Source organism: Benincasa hispida, chromosome 11, assembly GCF_027475165.1.
Source record: "Benincasa hispida cultivar pf3 chromosome 11, pf3_genome.v1.1, whole genome shotgun sequence".
In the NCBI taxonomy this organism is placed as follows: Eukaryota; Viridiplantae; Streptophyta; class Magnoliopsida; order Cucurbitales; family Cucurbitaceae; genus Benincasa; species Benincasa hispida.
The window spans coordinates 57,265,177-57,284,053 of NC_143488.1; the positions used below are offsets into that span (position 1 = coordinate 57,265,177).

An 18,877-nucleotide genomic window follows, 5' to 3' on the forward strand; every position below is an offset into this window, starting at 1 on the left:
CAAGATATATATTTGAGAGACTGAGATTGAGAATTGATAAGGAGAATTTTTAAAAACAAAGAAAGATGTCAAATTATTTATCAAAATAGTAAAAAAAAAAAAAAAAATCAATAGATACTGATAGACTTATATCAACATTTATTACCAATAGATTTCTATAGAAATTTTTATCATACTAATAGACTTATATCACCCTCTATTAAAAAATATTAAAATTTTACTATTTTGTGTAAATAATTTTCTTTATTTTTCTATTTTTTCATTCATCAATTAATTACAACTATTATGGATAGACTTATAATAATTAAGTTAGACCTTGTAGTAAAGCTTTTACCTTGTCGTAGATCATGGATGGAGTAGCTGAAGGGAGGTTTAAATAGTAGAAGATTTTTCGCATAGTAATTATGCTTTATATATCTCTAGAAGCTCCAAATTGTGTTGTCCATTGTATTTAAAACTAAAAAAGAATTATTATACATACCACTATGGATTATTATCATCGGATATACTCGCTTAAAATACATTATTTTATCTATTTTATTCTAATTAAAAATTTAAAAACAGTGGATTCAATAAAAATATATTGTATTTCATATTTTCAGATATTTGTTTGTCAACCTATTTTAGGATGTCTGTTTGATATTATATATTTATAAATAATAAAAATAGTTGTAATTACTCACTAATATTTAGGTAACAATAAATTATTATTAATTTATTTATGGATATGATTTATGTTGAACAAATTTATATAATTATTATTTTACAATATTACGTAATTTACAATATATTTCATAATATTTATTATATTAAAAAAATTGTGTTTATAATATTATATATTATAATTCTAAATGTGTTTATATTTATGTAATATAATTCTATATTTTAAAATTTAAATATAATGAAAATTCATAAAAATGTACCGTTTGAATCACAATATCTATTGTTTATAAATACAAGTTGACATAAAATAGAATCTAGATTTCCTATCAAATATATTCTTCGAATACTTTTGATAACGGGAATGGTTTAATATTATATGTAAATATATAGGTATGGATATGGAAGATTGGGGATTTGCCGTACAATAATTGAGTTGCAGTAAAGAGAGGGTGGGTTTGGTGAAAATGGGCAAACCCCGATGAGAAAAAGAAAAGAAATCCAACACGACAAACTTACCCTGCCGGTAAAAGAGGATCAAAGTTTGCTGAGAAACACGAATAGACAATTACAAACCAATAAATAATAAATAATAAATAAAATAAAATAAAGGGGGTCAGAAATTGAATACGGATCCCATTTCGGATAACAGAAAAAAAAAAAAAAAAGGAAGAAAACGAGCACAAAAGCCTTGTTTCTTCTTCGATGGGAGAAAAATGATGTCTCCAAATTTTGGACTCTACTAAAAAAAAAGGACAATATTTTTACTTTAACACCTTTTTTTTCATCTTACAATGGGACCCCTTTCTAAAACTGTCTTTCATTTCATTTTATTTTATCTCTTCTTTTACAGATGGTAATTTACATTTTAAAGTAGTGTTTTCATGATTTATTTATGGTTATATTAGCCATTATACCTCCGAATCATATACTATGTTTTCATTATATCAACGGGTTTTGAAAAGTTTTATTTTTGTCTTTAAACTCTAAATAAGAGATTTTTTTTTTCCTCTTTAAAATAAGGCAAAGATTGACATTATAATACAGTACAATGTGTGAAACTAGTCTGTAACTAATTTTAACAATAACTTTTGAGGGAAAAAAATACGTGCTAATAACGATTTTAGTTTTCTATATAGGTGTAATTAATTAATATCGAGTTTATATCTAATTCTTACTCATAAGTTGCTATAAAAGAGAGAAAAGAAGGTTGTATTTGAATGGAATATATATACATATATACATATGTACATAGGCGTAATTTAGGGATTTCAAAGGTAAAAATAATAAAGTTTTCAAAATGTAAGAACCAAGCACCCCCAAAGTGAAATTTTACGGGATAAATTATGAGGGGAGAAGGACCGAGGAAGACAACCCAGCTTATAGATATGGGCAAATACAAACTGAATGGAAGGCCCATAAACAGAAGAGACCCAATGAGGAAGAAAGCCATTGCATATAATGGCCCACCAACCTAATGGACAAATTCGTTTAGGCTTCTTATGGATCCATTTTAATTTTATTAATCACAATATCTTAGCACAATTATATTAAAACCATTGTAACTACTTCAATATATTAAAACAAGGGGAAAAATCCTTAGTGGAAGTAGTATATATGAATTTAGATACGTAGTGTGTGTATATATTATTATGCATAATGCCCTTTCAAACAAAAAATATTAGTGTGGATAATGCAATCAAAATGTAAATTAGTGACTAAGAGTGGATGGAAATCACCGAAAAATATCTAGAAAGATGACAAATAAAATACTAGGTATATTTACAAATAATTAAATATATCAAATTTATATAACAAAAATCATGAAGTTGATATATTAGAGACAAAAAAATAGACGTGTGGTTTTTTTTTTCATGATCCATGATGTTGGAGAAGACCAAAAGAAAACAAAAAATTGTGTTGTGAAGCATCGATATCAATAAAGTATCTAACTCTCTTGTCCAATCGAAAACTAGAAAAAGCATGTAAAGAGAGGGGGCAAGAGAAAGAATAATGGCATTAGAAGAGTACTCTTATGGAAGTGAAAATTTGTGTTTTGATTGCTGAAAAACGACCAGTAATGAAATTATGCATATATTAACAAGTTTTGTTCACTACAATATAAATATTATTCTCAATAGAGTAAATGTTAAATGTTGTATGACACCAACTCTTTGTCAATACATACTGGAATTACTTTGGAAATTAAAAAAGAAAAAATAAAGAGAGAGAAACATGGAAGAGAAAAAGAAAAGGAATGAAGTGTATCATTTGGTGAAGAGTGCTACATTGTTTGACAGTCCAAATTTAGATACACCATTTGGAAATCACTCTGATTAGGTTAGGTAACTATGTAGGTTGGATCGGTAACGATATGATTTTTTAAGTTTTTGTTTTTAAAAATTAAATCTATAAATGCGCTTTTACCTCAAGATTTTTTTCATTTGTTATCTATTTTCTATTCGTGATTTAAAAAACCAAGCCAAATTTTGAAAACTAAAGTTATGTTTGGTAACTATTTTGTTTTTTGTTTTTTAAAACATAAACTTATTTACTCCTCGTTTCTTATAATGATTTGCATCTTTTTTTAAGTATAATGATTAAATTGAACTCTTAACCAAACTTCAAAAACAAATACAAAATTTGACTTATTTTTTAAACCACTGATAAAAAGTAGATAACAAATGAAACAATTTGAAGATGTAAATAGTGTATTTAGGCTTTATTTTCAAAAAGAAAAACAAAAAACCAAATCGGTTACCAAAACGAGGCCTTAGTTTTTTATTTTTTGTTTTTGAAAATGAAACCTATAAACACTACTTCCACCTCCAAATTTATTCGTTTGTTATCTAGTTTTTGTCATTTGTTTAAAAACCAAGCCAAAATTTGAAATTTAAAAAAATAGTTTTTAAAAACTTGTTTTTGTTTTTGCAATTTGAATAAGAATTTAATCATTGTATTTAGGAAAGTTGTAAAGAGAAAATAGACTTAATTTTTCAAAAACCAAAATAAAAAAAGAAATGGTTATCCAACGAATTCTAAACCATCAAAATTCATCATTTTAAAATATAGTTGTAATTGGTGAACTAGAGAAACAATAAAAGAGAATAATTGTGATGCCCCAAAGATTTATGTTTATAAAAAAAAAAGAGAAAAAAGAGAGGGTTAATAGTTAAATTAAGGAAAAGGGAAGGGGAAGTAGGGTTATAAATGAGGGTTTAGTGAACATCGGTTTACGTGCAAGAAAGAAAAAAAAAATCCTTTTTTTCATTTTTCCTTTTCTTCTTCCTCCTCCCAGCCCTCACGATCCCCTTCACAGTGCTTTTTCCACCGCCGCCTCTTCGTGCTTCAGCCCAGCGCGTCTCGTCGTCGTCTGTTGCCGTCGCCCTCCAGGGTTTTCTTTTCTCTTATTTTCCGGCCGACCTCCTGCTTCCAGTTATGCGAGGAGCTGTGGTCGTCTTCGCCGTCGACCAAGTCCGCGTCCGCCGAAGCCGCCGAAGTCGCAATCCTGCTGTGCTCTCACCGGTCCGTCGACCCAAAACGACGTTCGAACAGTCGAAGTCGCGACTCGGAGCCGCGTCTCTCTCTCTCTACCGCGCCATCCTCTCCGTCCTCCAGCCGCTGGTTTAAACCCAAGCGCCGTCCGTCAGTCTTGGCGCGGCTGGTTTTGGTTACCGTCAGATCGCGGTGGTTCCGTCCGATCTGTCTATTGGGGTAAGTTTCAATTCCCTTTTTGGCAGCCCATAGTCATTTGGAATTCTTGGACCTAAGCTAATCTAACTTGTGGCGGTGAAGGAAGTTTTCGAGCAGAATAAGGATTTTTAGGACAGTTCGTTATCCAAGTGGTTTACTGTCGGTATTGTTCCAAGATCTTGATAAGCCTCCTAGCCAGAAGGAAAATTCTTATGTCAAGTAAAATGTACTAAAGTTTGATATATGGATAAGTGTTATAAAGTTTGATATATGGGTAATTGTTATAAAGTTTGATGTATGGGTAACTGTGTTGAAGTTTGAAGTTTGATATATGGGTAATTGTGATAAAGTTTGATCTTGATTCATGACCTTGATTGCATGTTTATGTCTGTATGAGATTTTAATGACTATTAATGTCAGGATTCATGACTTTATGTCCATTTGAGATTTTAGTGATTGTTAGTGTTGTCATTGGGCTATGCACATCGCATGTTGTGAGCCTTCGGGCCCACACCCTATACTTATGTACGGCCCACACCCTATGTTTATGTACGGTGTTCTTTTGGGACCATCACTTATGTTTGCCTGTGACCTTTGTGTCACTAACAGATCACTGAGTGGGCCCAATAGTGAGTTGCTTATTGAGTATACTTTTATATTTATGCATGATAAGAGATCTATGACCTAGCCATTAGGATGCGGATAAACTCTCATGCAATATTCATTAATTTTATTATTTGACTATTTAATTGTTTTCCATTTTAAAGTTGAGTTAAGGGTACCCGAACGGTAAATTTTATTTTATTTTTGTTTTAATTAATTTATTATTATTTATTTATGTTTTCTTACCTTTGCTCATTTGAGTATTATTAAATAAAATTTCGGTTCTTTTATTTAATTTATTAGAAAAAAAAATGTACGTTATGAATTAGCGTCCTAAAAATAGGTAGGAAAATAGGGTGTTACAATAATCGTGGATAAAACTATATCATCAACTTAGTAATAAATCAGTAACAAATGTACCTACACATTTTCTAAAATAGTGAAAGAATGATGTGAGAATGAGTAACACAAAATAGTGAATTAATGAGAGATGTAAAATAGTCAAACCATGTATTTTTAGGAGCTTGTTTTAAGCTAGCGTATATAAATTTAGGTAAATGACAAACACAAAACTGATAAATTCAAGTGTGGAGACATAAAAACTGATAATAATTGACATATAATTGTTTTATGAACTCAATTATTACACGTGTTTGTTCAAAAAATAAAAAAATTATTACATATGTGTAAACATTTTTAACTGTCGGATTTATAAAATAGACAACTAAAATTTATGCCGGGATAATTTTCGAATAGAATCTTAATTGAGAAACTAGATCAATTTACTTATTTCATAAAACTATAGTATGAATTTCAAATGATGTTTATCTAAATAAAACATGAATGAGGATGTAAATGAATATACTTGAAAGTTTAAAATTTAAATTGATACAATGATTAGTGTACGATTTAAATTGATTAAGTATATAAATTTATATATATATATTTTTTGTAACGATAAATTACCAACATCTTTCTAAGAAAAATATGAAGAATTATTTTGACTGGAACATAAAAAATATAGGTCTCTATTTCGAAAAATATATATGTGGGGCATGTTTAGAAATTAGAATAAGTTTATACAAAAATAATATAAAAAGAAAAGAAAAAAAAAAGTTGTCGCTTCTTAAATCATCGCACGTAAAATATTTAGTTGCGTGCTAAGTAGATTTATGAGGGGAATGATTGAGAAAAATATTTGGTAATGAATGAGTATAAATCGAAGGCAAAGGTTTTGGTTAAAAAAAGAAAGGGAAAAAAAAGAAAAGAAAGAGGAAGCGGTCGAATGGAGTGAACCGGGTCTAAACCCAAGGGAAGGCGGAAGGGATTATTGCTTCTGTAATTTGTTTTGTTTTACCTTTGCTTTACCCCCCCGGCCCTGACGTTTAGAAAATCCTTTCATCTTATTCTCTTCTCTCCCGTACTCTCTCTTATCTATCTCTTTCTTTGTTATCAGAGTTTTCTTCGCTGGGACGGACGACCTTGACGACGGCACCGACGGTCTTTGGACTCATCGGATCATCTCATCTTCTTCAACCGAACGATTTCTGGTTTTCATTCTCTATTTAATTGGCTTCTCATTTTTATATAATCTTTTTGCTGCCATGGCTTCCGCATCTGCTACTCTTCCCAATCCCCCAGCTTCTATCCACTCCATCCCCTGGGATATCTGAATACTTTTAACTTATCAATTTCACTGCTTCTGCTGGTTTCCGATTATCCAGGCATTTATGGAGGATTAGTATTCTGTATCCAAGCTTTCAACATTTTTTTTAGCTCCTAGGGTTCTTCAACTTTCTTGAAATTTCTTTATTCCTATTTCTATTCGGAGGCGGTATTAGGGTTAGGGTTTCCGGTGGGAGGTTGCCGGAGGCGAAGATCGAGGATTGCCCGTGGTTTTGGGGTTGGTTGCGTTGTTGGATTCTTGACGTGGAGCTTGGGCGGCGTGGGTTTTGGGGATAATGTGTATACTGTGCGTGATTCAGAAGTGGTCTCGCCGGGTTGCTACAATGCTTCCTTGGTTAGTTATTCCGCTGATTGGACTGTGGGCGCTCTCTCAGCTTTTGCCGCCTGCATTTAGATTTGAGATTACATCACCCAGGCTTGCTTGTGTTTTTGTGCTTTTGGTTACCCTCTTTTGGTATGAGATTTTAATGCCTCAGCTGTCAGCTTGGCGGGTGCGCAGGAACGCACGGCTTAGAGAGAGAAAGAGATTTGAAGCTATTGAGTTGCAGAAGCTCAGGAAAACAGCAACTAAACGATGTCGGAATTGCTTGACTCCATACAAGGATCAAAATCCTGCCGGTGGGCGGTTCATGTGCTCCTGCTGTGGTCATATTTCTAAAAGACCAGTTTTAGACTTGCCTATACCACCGGGGTTTTCAAATTCTGGGATCATTAAGGAACTTGTTGGAAAGAGTGGGAAATTGTTGAACCAGAAGGTATGGCCAGATAATGGGTGGATATCTGGCCAAGATTGGTTGGAGAGCGGCGCTTGGGTTGGAAAGTCCGTTGCAGGAAAATCTAGCTATTGGAGGCGGAATGGTTGTGGAGGAGATGAACATTGTTTGGCAGAAAAGTCATACTCGGGTATTGTGATTTTCTGCTGTAAGCTTTTTACATCTTTTTTCTTGAGCATTAGATGGCTTTGGAGAAAATTGTTTAGGAGTTCATCAAGAGAAGACAATTTATCTGATTCTGAGCATAGGGGGCTACTGGCCAAGATGGGCGAGAATGGGGGTAACTTCCCGGAGAGTAGGGTTGAAAAAGCACGCAGAAAAGCTGAAGAGAAAAGGCAGGCTAGATTAGAGAGAGAATTATTGGAGGAGGAAGAGAGGAAACAGAGGGAGGAGGTTGCTAGATTGGTGGAGGAACGGAGGAAATTGAGGGATGAGAAAAAGGGTGTTGAGAAGGACCGTGATAGAACATCACAACTTTTCAGAGAGAAGGATGGGAAAAAGGAGGCTGAAAAGAAACGGCAGGAGAGGAGAAAAGAGAAGGACAAGAATTCAAGTAAGAGTAATTCAGATGCAGAAGAGTTGGAGAAGAAAACTGGTAAAGAAACTGAACGAAAGCGAGATTTGGAAAAAAAGAGTGAGACTGATCGCCGCGAGGGTCACAAACTTGGGCCGGAGAGTGCTAAAGGCCAGAGCATAGTGTGTCATAGTGTAAAGAATATCCCTGGAAATAATTTTGGCCGAGGATATGCTGGTTCTAGGTATCTTGATCGTATGCGGGGTACCTTTTTATCTTCTTCTAAAGCATTTGGTGGTGGTAGTTTGTTTGGAAAGGTCTATAATGCTCCAGCATCTGTTGTTAAAGACAAGTCTAACAGTTCTGTGGATCATGTAAATACCTCTGTTTCTACTAGAGATATGTCATCTGAGCGTGCGATTGGGAAATCTGCTTTGAATGGAGACGATAAGAACATCAACCATCCAGTAAGTTCTAATTTTGTGTCCTTTCCCCCACCCAACACACACATACACAGATAACAAACACTGTTTACTCTGTCGCATGATGGAATGTTTTGGACCTTTTTCCTCTCTTTTGCCTTCTTTCTCCAATGTAAACAGTGTTGCTCATATTTCTTTAATTCTGTTTAATTAGAGAACAATTTCTGATATCCTTAGCTTTGCTTGCTGGATAGGAAAGCCTTGTTGCCCTCCTAGGCTGTGGTCCTCTTTGTGTGCCCATTCCCCTTTTATATTTCTAATGCATACAGTTTTTTGAGAATGTTCAATACAAACTTAACTTAACTTTATTCTAGGTTTGAATTCTGCATTTTCTGAAACATCAAATATGGACTTTATGCTTCAATATTGAACAGATGGCTTTCCGTTTTTCCTGATAAAGTTTATCCACACAACCCAATTGGAAATATTATCAAAGATAGTAGTTTCGACGTCTAGATGCCACAGTTTTTCTTATTTACTATTACTATATTGAACCTTTGGAGAGAGAAACCTAAGCACTTTTGAATATAAGTTTGTCTATAAATTCTTTTTGTATTAGTATGCAACATGTGATGCCTCTTGGTGGTGCACAATTCACACATAATTCTTTTGTAATCGTAGACTATCTATGATTATTAACAATTGGAAGGCCTTCCTTTAGAGTTGTTCTACTGGCTTGTGTGAATATATAAGGCTCCTCTGTTTCCTATCTATATATTGAAATAAAGAGTAATGAGCTGAAGTTCTCATGTTCACTGCAGGTATTCACTGAATCACAAGCTGTTGTGGCACCTAAAAAATCTTGGCAACAGTTATTTACACGTTCACCATCTGTTCCTTCATCCACTAGTGCCAATGTTATAAGTAGGCCAGTAGTGAAGCCCTCGCCAGATATTAGCAATCCACAACTTCCTGGGCAAGTTATAGGGTCACAGTTGTCTGGGCAAGTTTCTAGACCCCAGTTACCTGGGCAGTTATCATCAACACAATCATATGATAATCCTATTAGTTTTGGTCTGCCATCACCATTTACCATATCCACATATCCTAAGGGTCCTACAAGTAGTAGTATAGGTTTTTCACCTGTAATTGAACCTCATTTTTCTCATGCTGCTGAAGGGTCCCATGAAAGCATGCCTGAGGAACCAGAGCTTTTTGAAGATCCTTGTTACATACCTGATGTAGTATCCTTGTTGGGTCCCGTGTCAGAGTCTCTTGATGATTTTCGGTTAGATGTAGGAACTGGCTTTGTATCAGAAATTGGAATGGAAAGACCACGGACTCTAAAGACTGCTTCTTCGGAAATTAACAAACCATCTCCAATTGAGTCACCTTTATCACGGGAAAAGCATAACTGTTCTAATCATTTCCCCAGCACCCCAAAGGCATTGGATCTGAGAAGTCCTCCCAAGGATGAAATGAATGCAAATGATAAGGGAACATGGCAGATGTGGAATAGTTCTCCCTTTGGCCAGGATGGTTTAGGTTTAGTAGGTGGCCCAGCTGGCTGGATTCTTCCTGCTGAATCTAATAGACTAAATAAGGATGATTTTTTCCACCCTCCTCAGAAAACTATTCCACCAACATTCATTAAAGAGGATCAAGTTTTGTCTGGCACACTTCCTTCTCAGAATGTTTTCCTTGGTAATGGCCAAAGTGTTGGGACATTTAACCCAGTTATGAGTTGCGATCATGATCCATGGTTAAAGAAGCCTTTCTATCCGCCATTGTCTAGAAGTGAGAACAATTTCACTGTTGTGCCTCAGGATGAAACTGTTCAGAATGAAATGATATATGGTAGCCCCAGCAGATCTTCCACTGGCCATCCATTTGAGCTGCCTGCCACTACCTGTTGGCCAAAGTAAGTCCTTTGATTTCTGTTGTTTGAAAAAAATTCTGTTACTCTTCTGTGATTGTTAAATAATTAAGGGGCATTAAATGATGAATTGATTGTCTTCATTGTATAGTTTACAAACTACCTGTGTATCTGTGTATTTTTGCTGCGCATACATATGTACATGCCTACATACTTATGCAAACCCACTTTTTCTTGCCATCAGAGCAGTATGCAACGTGTCTAATTTCACCATAATTTGATTGTCTATCGACTTCGCTGATGTAGACAGCTTAGAAACTTAAAATAATATGCAAATAGGAGAGATTGATGAGTTGTCTTGAGTCTCTTGATTTGGCAATCAAGTCCTCTCATCGAGGACTGTTGAATGCAATTACAATAGTCGATATATAATTTCTCAGCCTTAGTTGTATATGCTGCTCGTTTCATATAGTAACTTGAAATAGATTTTTGACACACAATGTTTTTGGCTATTATCAGTTCCTGTGGCGCACGTTTGTGCTTGCATTTCAACTTATTCGTCCTCTAGGATTGTTCTTGTTAGAGATATGTGCTATTTGAATCGTTCCTCATTAATTAAGGACAAGTCCTACTGGTTTATTTCTATGTAAATCGTGTAATTCTCTAATTTATTCTAGGAAATAATACTGAAAAAGAAAATATAATTAAAACATTTCTCACGTCTGGTAATTTTTATAAACAAACCTGTTTGATAATTTTATATACAAATTAATGTGCTGCTGATTTGATTGGTGGTAGTAGTGCAAAAATCAAACCACAATTGATGCAAAAGAAAAGACCTTATGACCTCATTTAGGTCCGGGGTGTGAAAATACATCGTTGTGTGTTTTTGCTGATAAGTTGCATTACTAGTGTGTAGTCAAATATGAAGGATCCGAAGTCTTTTAGTTACTTATTACTCTTAGTCTTGTTTTATTTGACTGAAGTTTTTTTGTGCATGATGGGTCCCTTTTGTGAAGTTCTTTTTTGTGAGGTTGCTTTTTTATATGTCCGAGTAATCTTCCAATCTTTCTTGATGGGTTTCTCAAAACGAATAAAATGAGTTATCCATGCAAAGGGTTAATTATGACGAGCTATTTTGATGGCATTATACCATGTCTGATTTGGTAGATGTATGACTTAGATTGACGATGATTCTCAATAATTAATTCTAGACAGTAGTGAAAGTGAAACTACAGTTTTATCTTTCTAACTGATGGTAACTTTGTCTTGGCAGAGAATGGGAAGCACAAGGCTCAGGGATGGGTGCTGGAAAGCCATCGGTTGTGAAGCCGCCTGTTGGGGGTCTATTTCCCTCACCAGATGTACAGTCACTGTGGTCTTTTGATATGAAAACCGGAAACTAACACTATAAAAAGAGCTTATTAAAAAAAAAGGAAAAAACACGACTCCTGTTCTGGAGAGGCAAATAGTCTCTTTGGTATATGGAGTGTTTAGAAGAATACTGGAATCCAATGTCTCTCGTCCTCCTCTCCTCTTGTAAGGGAGATTGATGTTTACTTAGAGTAGCACGGATAGGAAATACACGTGGCATGCATTTATTTGTGCATCAGGTAACCGTAGGGGTCGTCATCCATATAATTCATCATATTTTAAAAGCTTCTATAACACTTGCTAGAGAGGAGGAGCCCCCCCTTTTTGAGGAAAAAAAATAGAATTTGTTCATTGGAGCTATATTCCCTTCTCGCTCTTGCTTGCATGCCTCACTACTAATCACGTGAATGTCATCTCAAAGATGTGTTGATTATACCATTAGGTCATCAAATCGCTGGCTCGTCCTCTCATATATATATTTATTACACTCACTCATCTTAAAGAAATAGAGTTCACTCTCCTCTTTTGTCAGCATGGAAATTGATATATGATACTTGTTATCCCCACTTTGAAGACACCCCTAAATCCAACTTCTTCTCATGTGTATAATTTTAGTGTAGTTTTCAGTTGCATTGAAGATGGGATTTTATCATTTACTCTCCCTCTGAGCTGCATATGAACATTTTGATTCCTGTGCTGTTTGCTATATTTGATTGGTTTCTATGCCTTTGCCATATCCCATTAACTGTATCTCCAAATTCAATTATAAAATTTGATTCAAGAGGAAGACGAGTGAATGAATTCTTACGTTGCTATGCCATGACGTACAGGATTGATTGTTCGGGATGGGGGACTTGGATTTTACTTTTCTTTATGGGTTAGAGTGTACCATACAAAGGAAAATGAATGTTTAACTTCGAAGGACAAATAATTGACTGCTACATCTTGGCTACATCGTTCCCATCCTCTTTTCTCGTTCTTCTTTTAACTTTAAAAAGGCTGATACAGTTGTGAAAAATAGTTGAAACTAGATTTCATTTCATTAATTTCATAATTCTTAATCACCTTGAAGTTTTGTGAGGAGGGGTGTGACTGACTTAGTGTGTGTTCAGAATATATTTTCAAATGTTTAATTTAAAAAATAAGTCATTTTGGAAGAAATTAGAGCGTTTGATAATCACTTAAAATAATTTTTCAAGCGTATTTTAATATATATTTATCGGAAGTGTTTAAATAAAATTGGGTTTTTTTTAAAAAATTTTTTTGTCAAGTTAATACAAACGTGCGATCGTAGGCAAATCTTTAGAAAAACTTCACACTATTCATTCATAATAAAACAAAAGAATTTGGAGGAAGAATCCCCAATGAATCATAAATACATAATTCTAACAGAAACTAAAGGAAGGTTCACAAGCTGGAGTCAGTAGTGGGATCACAATGTTAGATGCATACAAGCACACAGCAGCTCAACTTAAGCTTACACAACACATCATTTGAGATTGGGGGTTGGTTTCTTTCTCTTCTGATTATCATTCTGCTTTGCCAAGAATGAAGGGAACCGTGCAACGAATCCCGATTTCTTTCGCTTTTTGTTAGAGTGTTTCTGATCACTGCTCCATCGTTCAACCTTAACACAATTTGGCATATCCCGATTTTGTTTGCCGAGCATCTGCGCCAGCGATACCTTTTGCTGCTTCAAGAATCGCTTCTCCGGTGCGATCCCAGACATCAGTTCTTCCTGGAGAAACAGCTTCCTACTCAGTATCTGTCCTATTGAAAGAGTTGGCTTCAGAACAGGGGTGGGTCCACTCACAGCAATTGGACAATACTCCATCTTCTTACCGTGCTCCCATCCCCATTTCTCCACTGCTGCAACTTCTTCCCTCTTTGCACTCTCCATACTGTTTAGAACTTCTTCCAATGCTAATTTTGTGCTTTTGATCTCTTCTGTTGCTTCTTTGACCTGCTTCAAGATTTTCATTTTTGACTCATTCCCGTTCTCAAGCTCCTGGTTTGTTAACACCTTCGCATCTGCCAATGCAATAGCTGCTTCCTTCATTTTTGCAGCCGCTGCCAATCTAATTTCAGCCGTTCTTATCTTACCCTTTCTTCTCTCAATCTTTGATATTGTCCTCAAAATTTCGGACTTTGCAGCTTCCCCCATTTGTTTAAACTTCTCAGCCTCCGAATTTAAAATATGCAGCTCCTTGAGAATTTCAGCACCATGTTCCTCCATGTTAGCATCCTTTGCAACTTGCAGCTTTTCCCTCGTTTGATTCAGCCTTTCTTCAACTGATGACATTTCCAAAGAATTCTGCCTCAATCTCTCCCGAGTTTTCTCCAACGAAACTCTCTCTTTCTCTAATTTCTTGTTAAATACCTTCATTGAAGCCCGAATTTCAGAAATCCCATTTGTAGTTCTGCTAAGGTTACGCTGAGCCTGCTCGAAACCTTTCACAAATTTCAGTCTCTGAGCTTTGGGACGGCCATTGTTTTCCTTATCATCATCTTCTTCCTCAGCTGCAACATTTGTGTTAATACTACTCATTCCAGATACCTCCTTCCGCAGCTCCATTTTCAAATCTTCAACAAAAGCTCTCGTCGATTCGAGTTCTTGTAAAATATCCAGAGTCTCCTTCTGCTTCAAAATCAGATCATTTTCCAGCTGAGATGCCTGCTCCTCCAGCTTTTCAATGCTAATTTCTTCCGCTTCATGTTGCTGATCCAAAAAAATTAAAAGGAAAATGTAAATTGCGACTCACAGGTCACAGCAGAATTTACCCAAAACACAGAGAGAGAGAGAATACTGACCTCTTGTTCGAAGGGTTTGTTAGATGGTTTCCAGTAGCCGACTCCACCGAAACGAAACACCGCTTCCTTCACAGATTCGAACGGGGCCGACGTGTCGACTTCAGCTCTAACATGATCGGATTTTGTCTCTATTTTCGCCATTTCCGATTCTTGGAAGCTCTCTGTACCAGGCCCACCTACACAATCTAAAACTACTTGCGTTTCATCCATGGAGCTCATCAAACAAACAACCAAATTCTTGACGAAAACGACAACTTCAAGCAGACAAGAGAAGTAAATTGACTACGTTGTTCTAAAGAACAATGTAATGGACAAGGATGAAAGATGAGTGAGACAAAGCAGGTTAAAACTTAGAAACAAGTTGAAAACATGAATTTCTCCAAGAAAACTCCAGATGGTTGGTGGGATTTTAAGGAGGAGAAAAGAAGTAAAGGTAAAAGGGTTGAAAGTTGAAAGGAAATGACCGATGGTTGGATCATTGATATTTGAAGCCTGTGGGGCCATGGTGTCCAACGGCAACATATATGATATTATATTTGCCAACGGCTTTCAACACTCATTGCTTTTTGTAGACCGTTGAATGCATTTTACTATTACATTGTACAAGAAGCTTATAAAAAGGGATTATTTGGATTGGAATTGTCTTCCACTCTCTTGCCTTTCTTTATTCATTACATACAATTGATTATCATCTTTCTCTATCTCCCACTCTCTTTTTCTTTTATTTCAATTCTTCTTTTTTAGGGAAAACACAACCATCTTGTTAACCTCTATTAACCTTTATTTGAACTACAACTCTAATCCCATTTTGTTATTCTATTCTTTTATCACTTATGTTGTTCAAACAATACCTTGGCTAATTCATTGTATTCAACTGTTTTTTTTACTTTTTCTCATTAACTATGGTCGAGGGTTGCCCCTTAGGCCCAAAGCCTACAGATAGCCCCAATTTTAAAAGAAATTGAGTGGCGAAACGAGAGATTGTGAATTCCATAAGAGAAAAGTCAAACCCTTTTGTTTCGATTCGATCAACCAAGCTTGAAAAATTACACCAAAAGAAAAATAATCGAGTCGAACTCGACACTGACACTCTACAACCTTGAAGGCCACCATCACCCTATACCATTCACGTTATACATAATTGCAAGCAAGGAAGAATTTTATAAATAGCTCTATTTTGATAATCTCAGAGAGAGAGATACGTAAGTAAATTCCAAGTAAGAAACTCTAAACCTCCATGTACTTAGACCTGTACTAATTTAGGCATCATAGTGTACTCAATCAATACCATATTGGTACAAGTACTTTCACGTAGGTCAACTCTATTGACAAAGTTTGACAAGAATAATGGTCGAAAAAACATCCAAGGCCTATATACGAGTTTCCCATACCAACAACTAATACTATTTTCCCATATTCTCCATAACCTTGCTTACTATTATATTTGGGCTACTGTTGATATTTAAAGGTGTTATTTTTTGCTTTCGTCTCATGGAGTGTATTTAATGTTAAAGTACAAATTTTGTTCGTCATCTTTGAGATTTTGTCTATATTGTCTTTAAACTTTAGAAAGTGTCTAATAAGTTTCTCAATTTTCAATTGGTGTCCAATAGATCTTTGAAATTTCAATTGTGTCTAATAGGTCATTGACCTATTTGATCGTTTTTAAAATTCATGGGTTTATGTTTATAGTTCCATTAAACATAAAATTCAAATTTATATCATATATCAATTAACTTTTCAAAATTTTGATTATGTAAGAGGCCTATTAGACACAAAATTGAAAATCTAGAGCTATATTTGATATTTTGAAAGTTCTATTAAACACTTAAAAGTTGAAAAATCAATTCGATGCTTTTGAAAGTTCAAATATCAAATAAATACAAACTTAAAAAATTCAAAACATAAATTTGTAAATTAACCCATAGCATGTGCATCACACAAGTTTGAGCTTAAGTTAAAGGTTAATTAGAAAGATTCCTTGATAATAAATAAGGTTGAGAAAACGATGGGTTGACATGTTGAGAGAATGTCACACATGAAAAAAAAAATGTCATTTTCATTAGTAAAATGTGTAGCACATGTACCTATTTTCAAGCTTAAAGCTCACCCACTAACTACTACTCTTCGTTTTCATTAGTTCAGCAGTTTGGCCCATTACTTCGATCCACATGGAATTGCTTTTGAAATCTTAAAAAGCTATTTAAAAAGAATTATTTGATAAACTAACTTATTTATTAATCTATCCAAAATGACTTTTAAAATTATTCTAAAATGCAAAAATTATTCGATGAAACTTTTTTATTTTAGTTTTCTTACTATTAATTTACCAAACACCTTAATTAGTTATTTAAAACTTTTTTATTTTAGTTTTCTTACTATTAATTTACCAAACACCTTAATTAGTTATTTCTAATTTAAAACTAAAATTTACGGAAGATTAATTTACTTCTATTCAAATCTATCCATAATTAGTTCCCTTTGATTTGAAATCCGAGACAGAACTCCGGTTGGCATGCCTGCCACACACAACCATGATCAAACGATTCAACAGAAAGTGGACTACATTCTGCCTAGTTGACCTGGATAAATATTTGCAATTAAAAAAATTAAATATGTCCAACAAAGTTGAGTAAAAAATCCCAATTTTGGTATATTCATATCCATCGCCTATATTCCCCAACTTGTTACTGAAAAGAAAAAATCCGAGAGAGAGAGAAGAAATCAAAATCAAACTCTCCAATTCACATGAAAAAGAAGAAAAGAAAAGAAAAAGAAAAGAGATTAGTCAAGAATGGGTATCTCGTGTATCCATAAAATTCTTCCTCCTCCTCTTGATGAAGTAATAGCCAAGGCCTCCAGAAACAGCAAGAATAACCAAACCATCGACCACACCCACCACTGCAAGCACCCATCTCTTCAGCCCTGACTTCTGCCGCCCCAACGCACTCCCTTTCGGAACCTTAACCATATAACTCAATCCCATTCCCATCTCAATCTGTTTAACCCCTATCACCACTCTGTACACATAACATTCCTTTACGCCCCAGTAGTACAACGCCGCCGCGCATTTGCACTCCTCCAAGCACCACTCCCCACATTCCTCCTTACTCACATTCACCCTCTTCGGACCATCTCTTAAAATGCTACTTACCCCCTCCAATTCCATCATCTCGCTTCCCCCACAAATTTCTTCTTCGCCCCCCATTTTGAATCCAATGCACGAGCAGGAATTGGAGAATGTGCAAATCCCGTACGGCTTACAAGCCAGAGGAAGGTCACAAGTGCTTCTGAGTGCTCGAAATGAAGCTTCGAAAGTTCCGCTTTGAGGGGAGTAGGAATAAAGGCCCAGATTCCCAGTTTTGTTCCCCAGTGCCATAAATCTCAACGGCCGAGGCGTTCCTGATGGGATTGTTGAAATTTTCTTGGCTCGGTCGTCGAAGATATCCAGACCCTCGGCGTTGAGTGTGATGAATGAGAGGTTGATGTTGTTGGGAGGCTTGAATTCCCAATAAGAATACTTGCATTTCGGAGAGTTGAGATAGAGAGCGATTCTTTGGGTTTCGATTTCGAAAGAGTAGAAGAAGGTTGAATTCGGGGGGAAGGAAGTTAAATGGGTAGCCACATTCAAACTCTGCCCCAAAACCATCACGTCGGTTGGGAAATTGAAACTCTGCCATTTAGTTCTTTCAAAAGCATCCACCAGAGCCAAATTCCCACTTCTCAATATTCTGAGCCTCTGCATCCACAAAACACACACACACACTCACTCAGAAAAACGCTCCATTCAACAGCGAATTCGAATGCGAATTGCGATACACATCAAACGATGCCGTTTTATGTACCTCCACACCTTGTCTGGAAGTCCCCGTCCGCCACCCCACGTGGCCGGTGGGACCCTTAAGCCTCAAGTCCCCGTCGGCAGTGAGCTCAAGGACGCATTTCTCCGCCGTGAAAAACCGGGAAAAGTGGCCGGAGCTCCACACCCTAACTTCTCCGAGGAAAACCTGCAAGGAACAGGAATATTGGCCTTGCGTGGCTTCAACTGTCAAAGCTACTCGGAAATTGGGCGGCATTAAATGCTCCGTCTCCATCAAAAAGGCCCTTCCGATGAACCACTCCTCGTACTCCGCCGGCACTACCAGATTAACTTCATAACCAGTAACAATGTCAGTTCTGCAAATGGAAGGGCCCAGATTGAAGAAAAGAATAATGAGAAAACAAAACCCAGCAGCTACCTTCAAGTTCATCAGAGAAAAAGCAAACAAATGAAGGGATATTTTGAAGGAAGATTTTAGTGAAAGAAAGGAAAAGAAATGAGAAAGCATATGAATGAAGATTGAAGATGATGAAGGCAACAGCAGAGCAGTCCACTCCCAAAAAGGGACTCACCTTTCATTTTGCCTGGCTATGGTAATGTTGAAATGTTAGTGGATTCATTAATTGCATCCAGGAATTCTTAATT

At 35.7% G+C, this 18,877-nt stretch overlaps 3 protein-coding genes across 3 annotated transcripts; 1 reads left to right on the plus strand and 2 right to left on the minus strand.

The window, feature by feature from the left end:
• The first annotated feature begins 6,282 nt into the window (after positions 1-6,282).
• LOC120089947 (uncharacterized) lies at positions 6,283-11,961 on the plus strand. Its single transcript, XM_039047394.2, has 3 exons — positions 6,283-8,396; positions 9,173-10,272; positions 11,504-11,961. The coding sequence occupies exons 1-3, from the start codon at positions 6,918-6,920 to the stop codon at positions 11,631-11,633; spliced, it is 2,709 nt and encodes a 902-aa protein (XP_038903322.1). The 5' UTR covers positions 6,283-6,917; the 3' UTR covers positions 11,634-11,961.
• Positions 11,962-12,902: 941 nt separating this feature from the next.
• Positions 12,903-14,850, minus strand: LOC120089948 (WEB family protein At3g51720-like). The gene is made up of 2 exons (XM_039047395.2): positions 14,413-14,850; positions 12,903-14,320 (listed from the first exon to the last, which is right to left on the minus strand). Exons 1-2 carry the CDS (start codon positions 14,629-14,631, stop codon positions 13,091-13,093), a joined length of 1,449 nt encoding a protein of 482 aa, XP_038903323.1. The 5' UTR covers positions 14,632-14,850; the 3' UTR covers positions 12,903-13,090.
• A 2,190-nt stretch (positions 14,851-17,040) lies between these two features.
• Positions 17,041-18,877, minus strand: LOC120090145 (D-mannose binding lectin protein with Apple-like carbohydrate-binding domain-containing protein). Its single transcript, XM_039047662.2, has 2 exons — positions 18,258-18,877; positions 17,041-18,151 (listed from the first exon to the last, which is right to left on the minus strand). Exons 1-2 carry the CDS (start codon positions 18,738-18,740, stop codon positions 17,201-17,203), a joined length of 1,434 nt encoding a protein of 477 aa, XP_038903590.1. The 5' UTR covers positions 18,741-18,877; the 3' UTR covers positions 17,041-17,200.

Excerpts from the sequence above, each read along its gene's own strand:
- LOC120089947 (XM_039047394.2), top strand. The coding sequence starts at position 6,918 with ATGTGTATACTGTGCGTGATTCAGAAGTGGTCTCGCCGGGTTGCTACA. Across the intron at positions 8,397-9,172 it reads ATAAGAACATCAACCATCCA|GTATTCACTGAATCACAAGC; the intron begins GTAAGTTCTAAT and ends TGTTCACTGCAG. Across the intron at positions 10,273-11,503 it reads GCCACTACCTGTTGGCCAAA|AGAATGGGAAGCACAAGGCT; the intron begins GTAAGTCCTTTG and ends TTGTCTTGGCAG.
- LOC120089948 (XM_039047395.2), bottom strand. The coding sequence starts at position 14,631 with ATGAGCTCCATGGATGAAACGCAAGTAGTTTTAGATTGTGTAGGTGGG. Across the intron at positions 14,321-14,412 it reads ACAAACCCTTCGAACAAGAG|CAACATGAAGCGGAAGAAAT; the intron begins GTCAGTATTCTC and ends TTTTTGGATCAG.
- LOC120090145 (XM_039047662.2), bottom strand. The coding sequence starts at position 18,740 with ATGCTTTCTCATTTCTTTTCCTTTCTTTCACTAAAATCTTCCTTCAAA. Across the intron at positions 18,152-18,257 it reads CTTCCAGACAAGGTGTGGAG|AGGCTCAGAATATTGAGAAG; the intron begins GTACATAAAACG and ends TTGTGGATGCAG.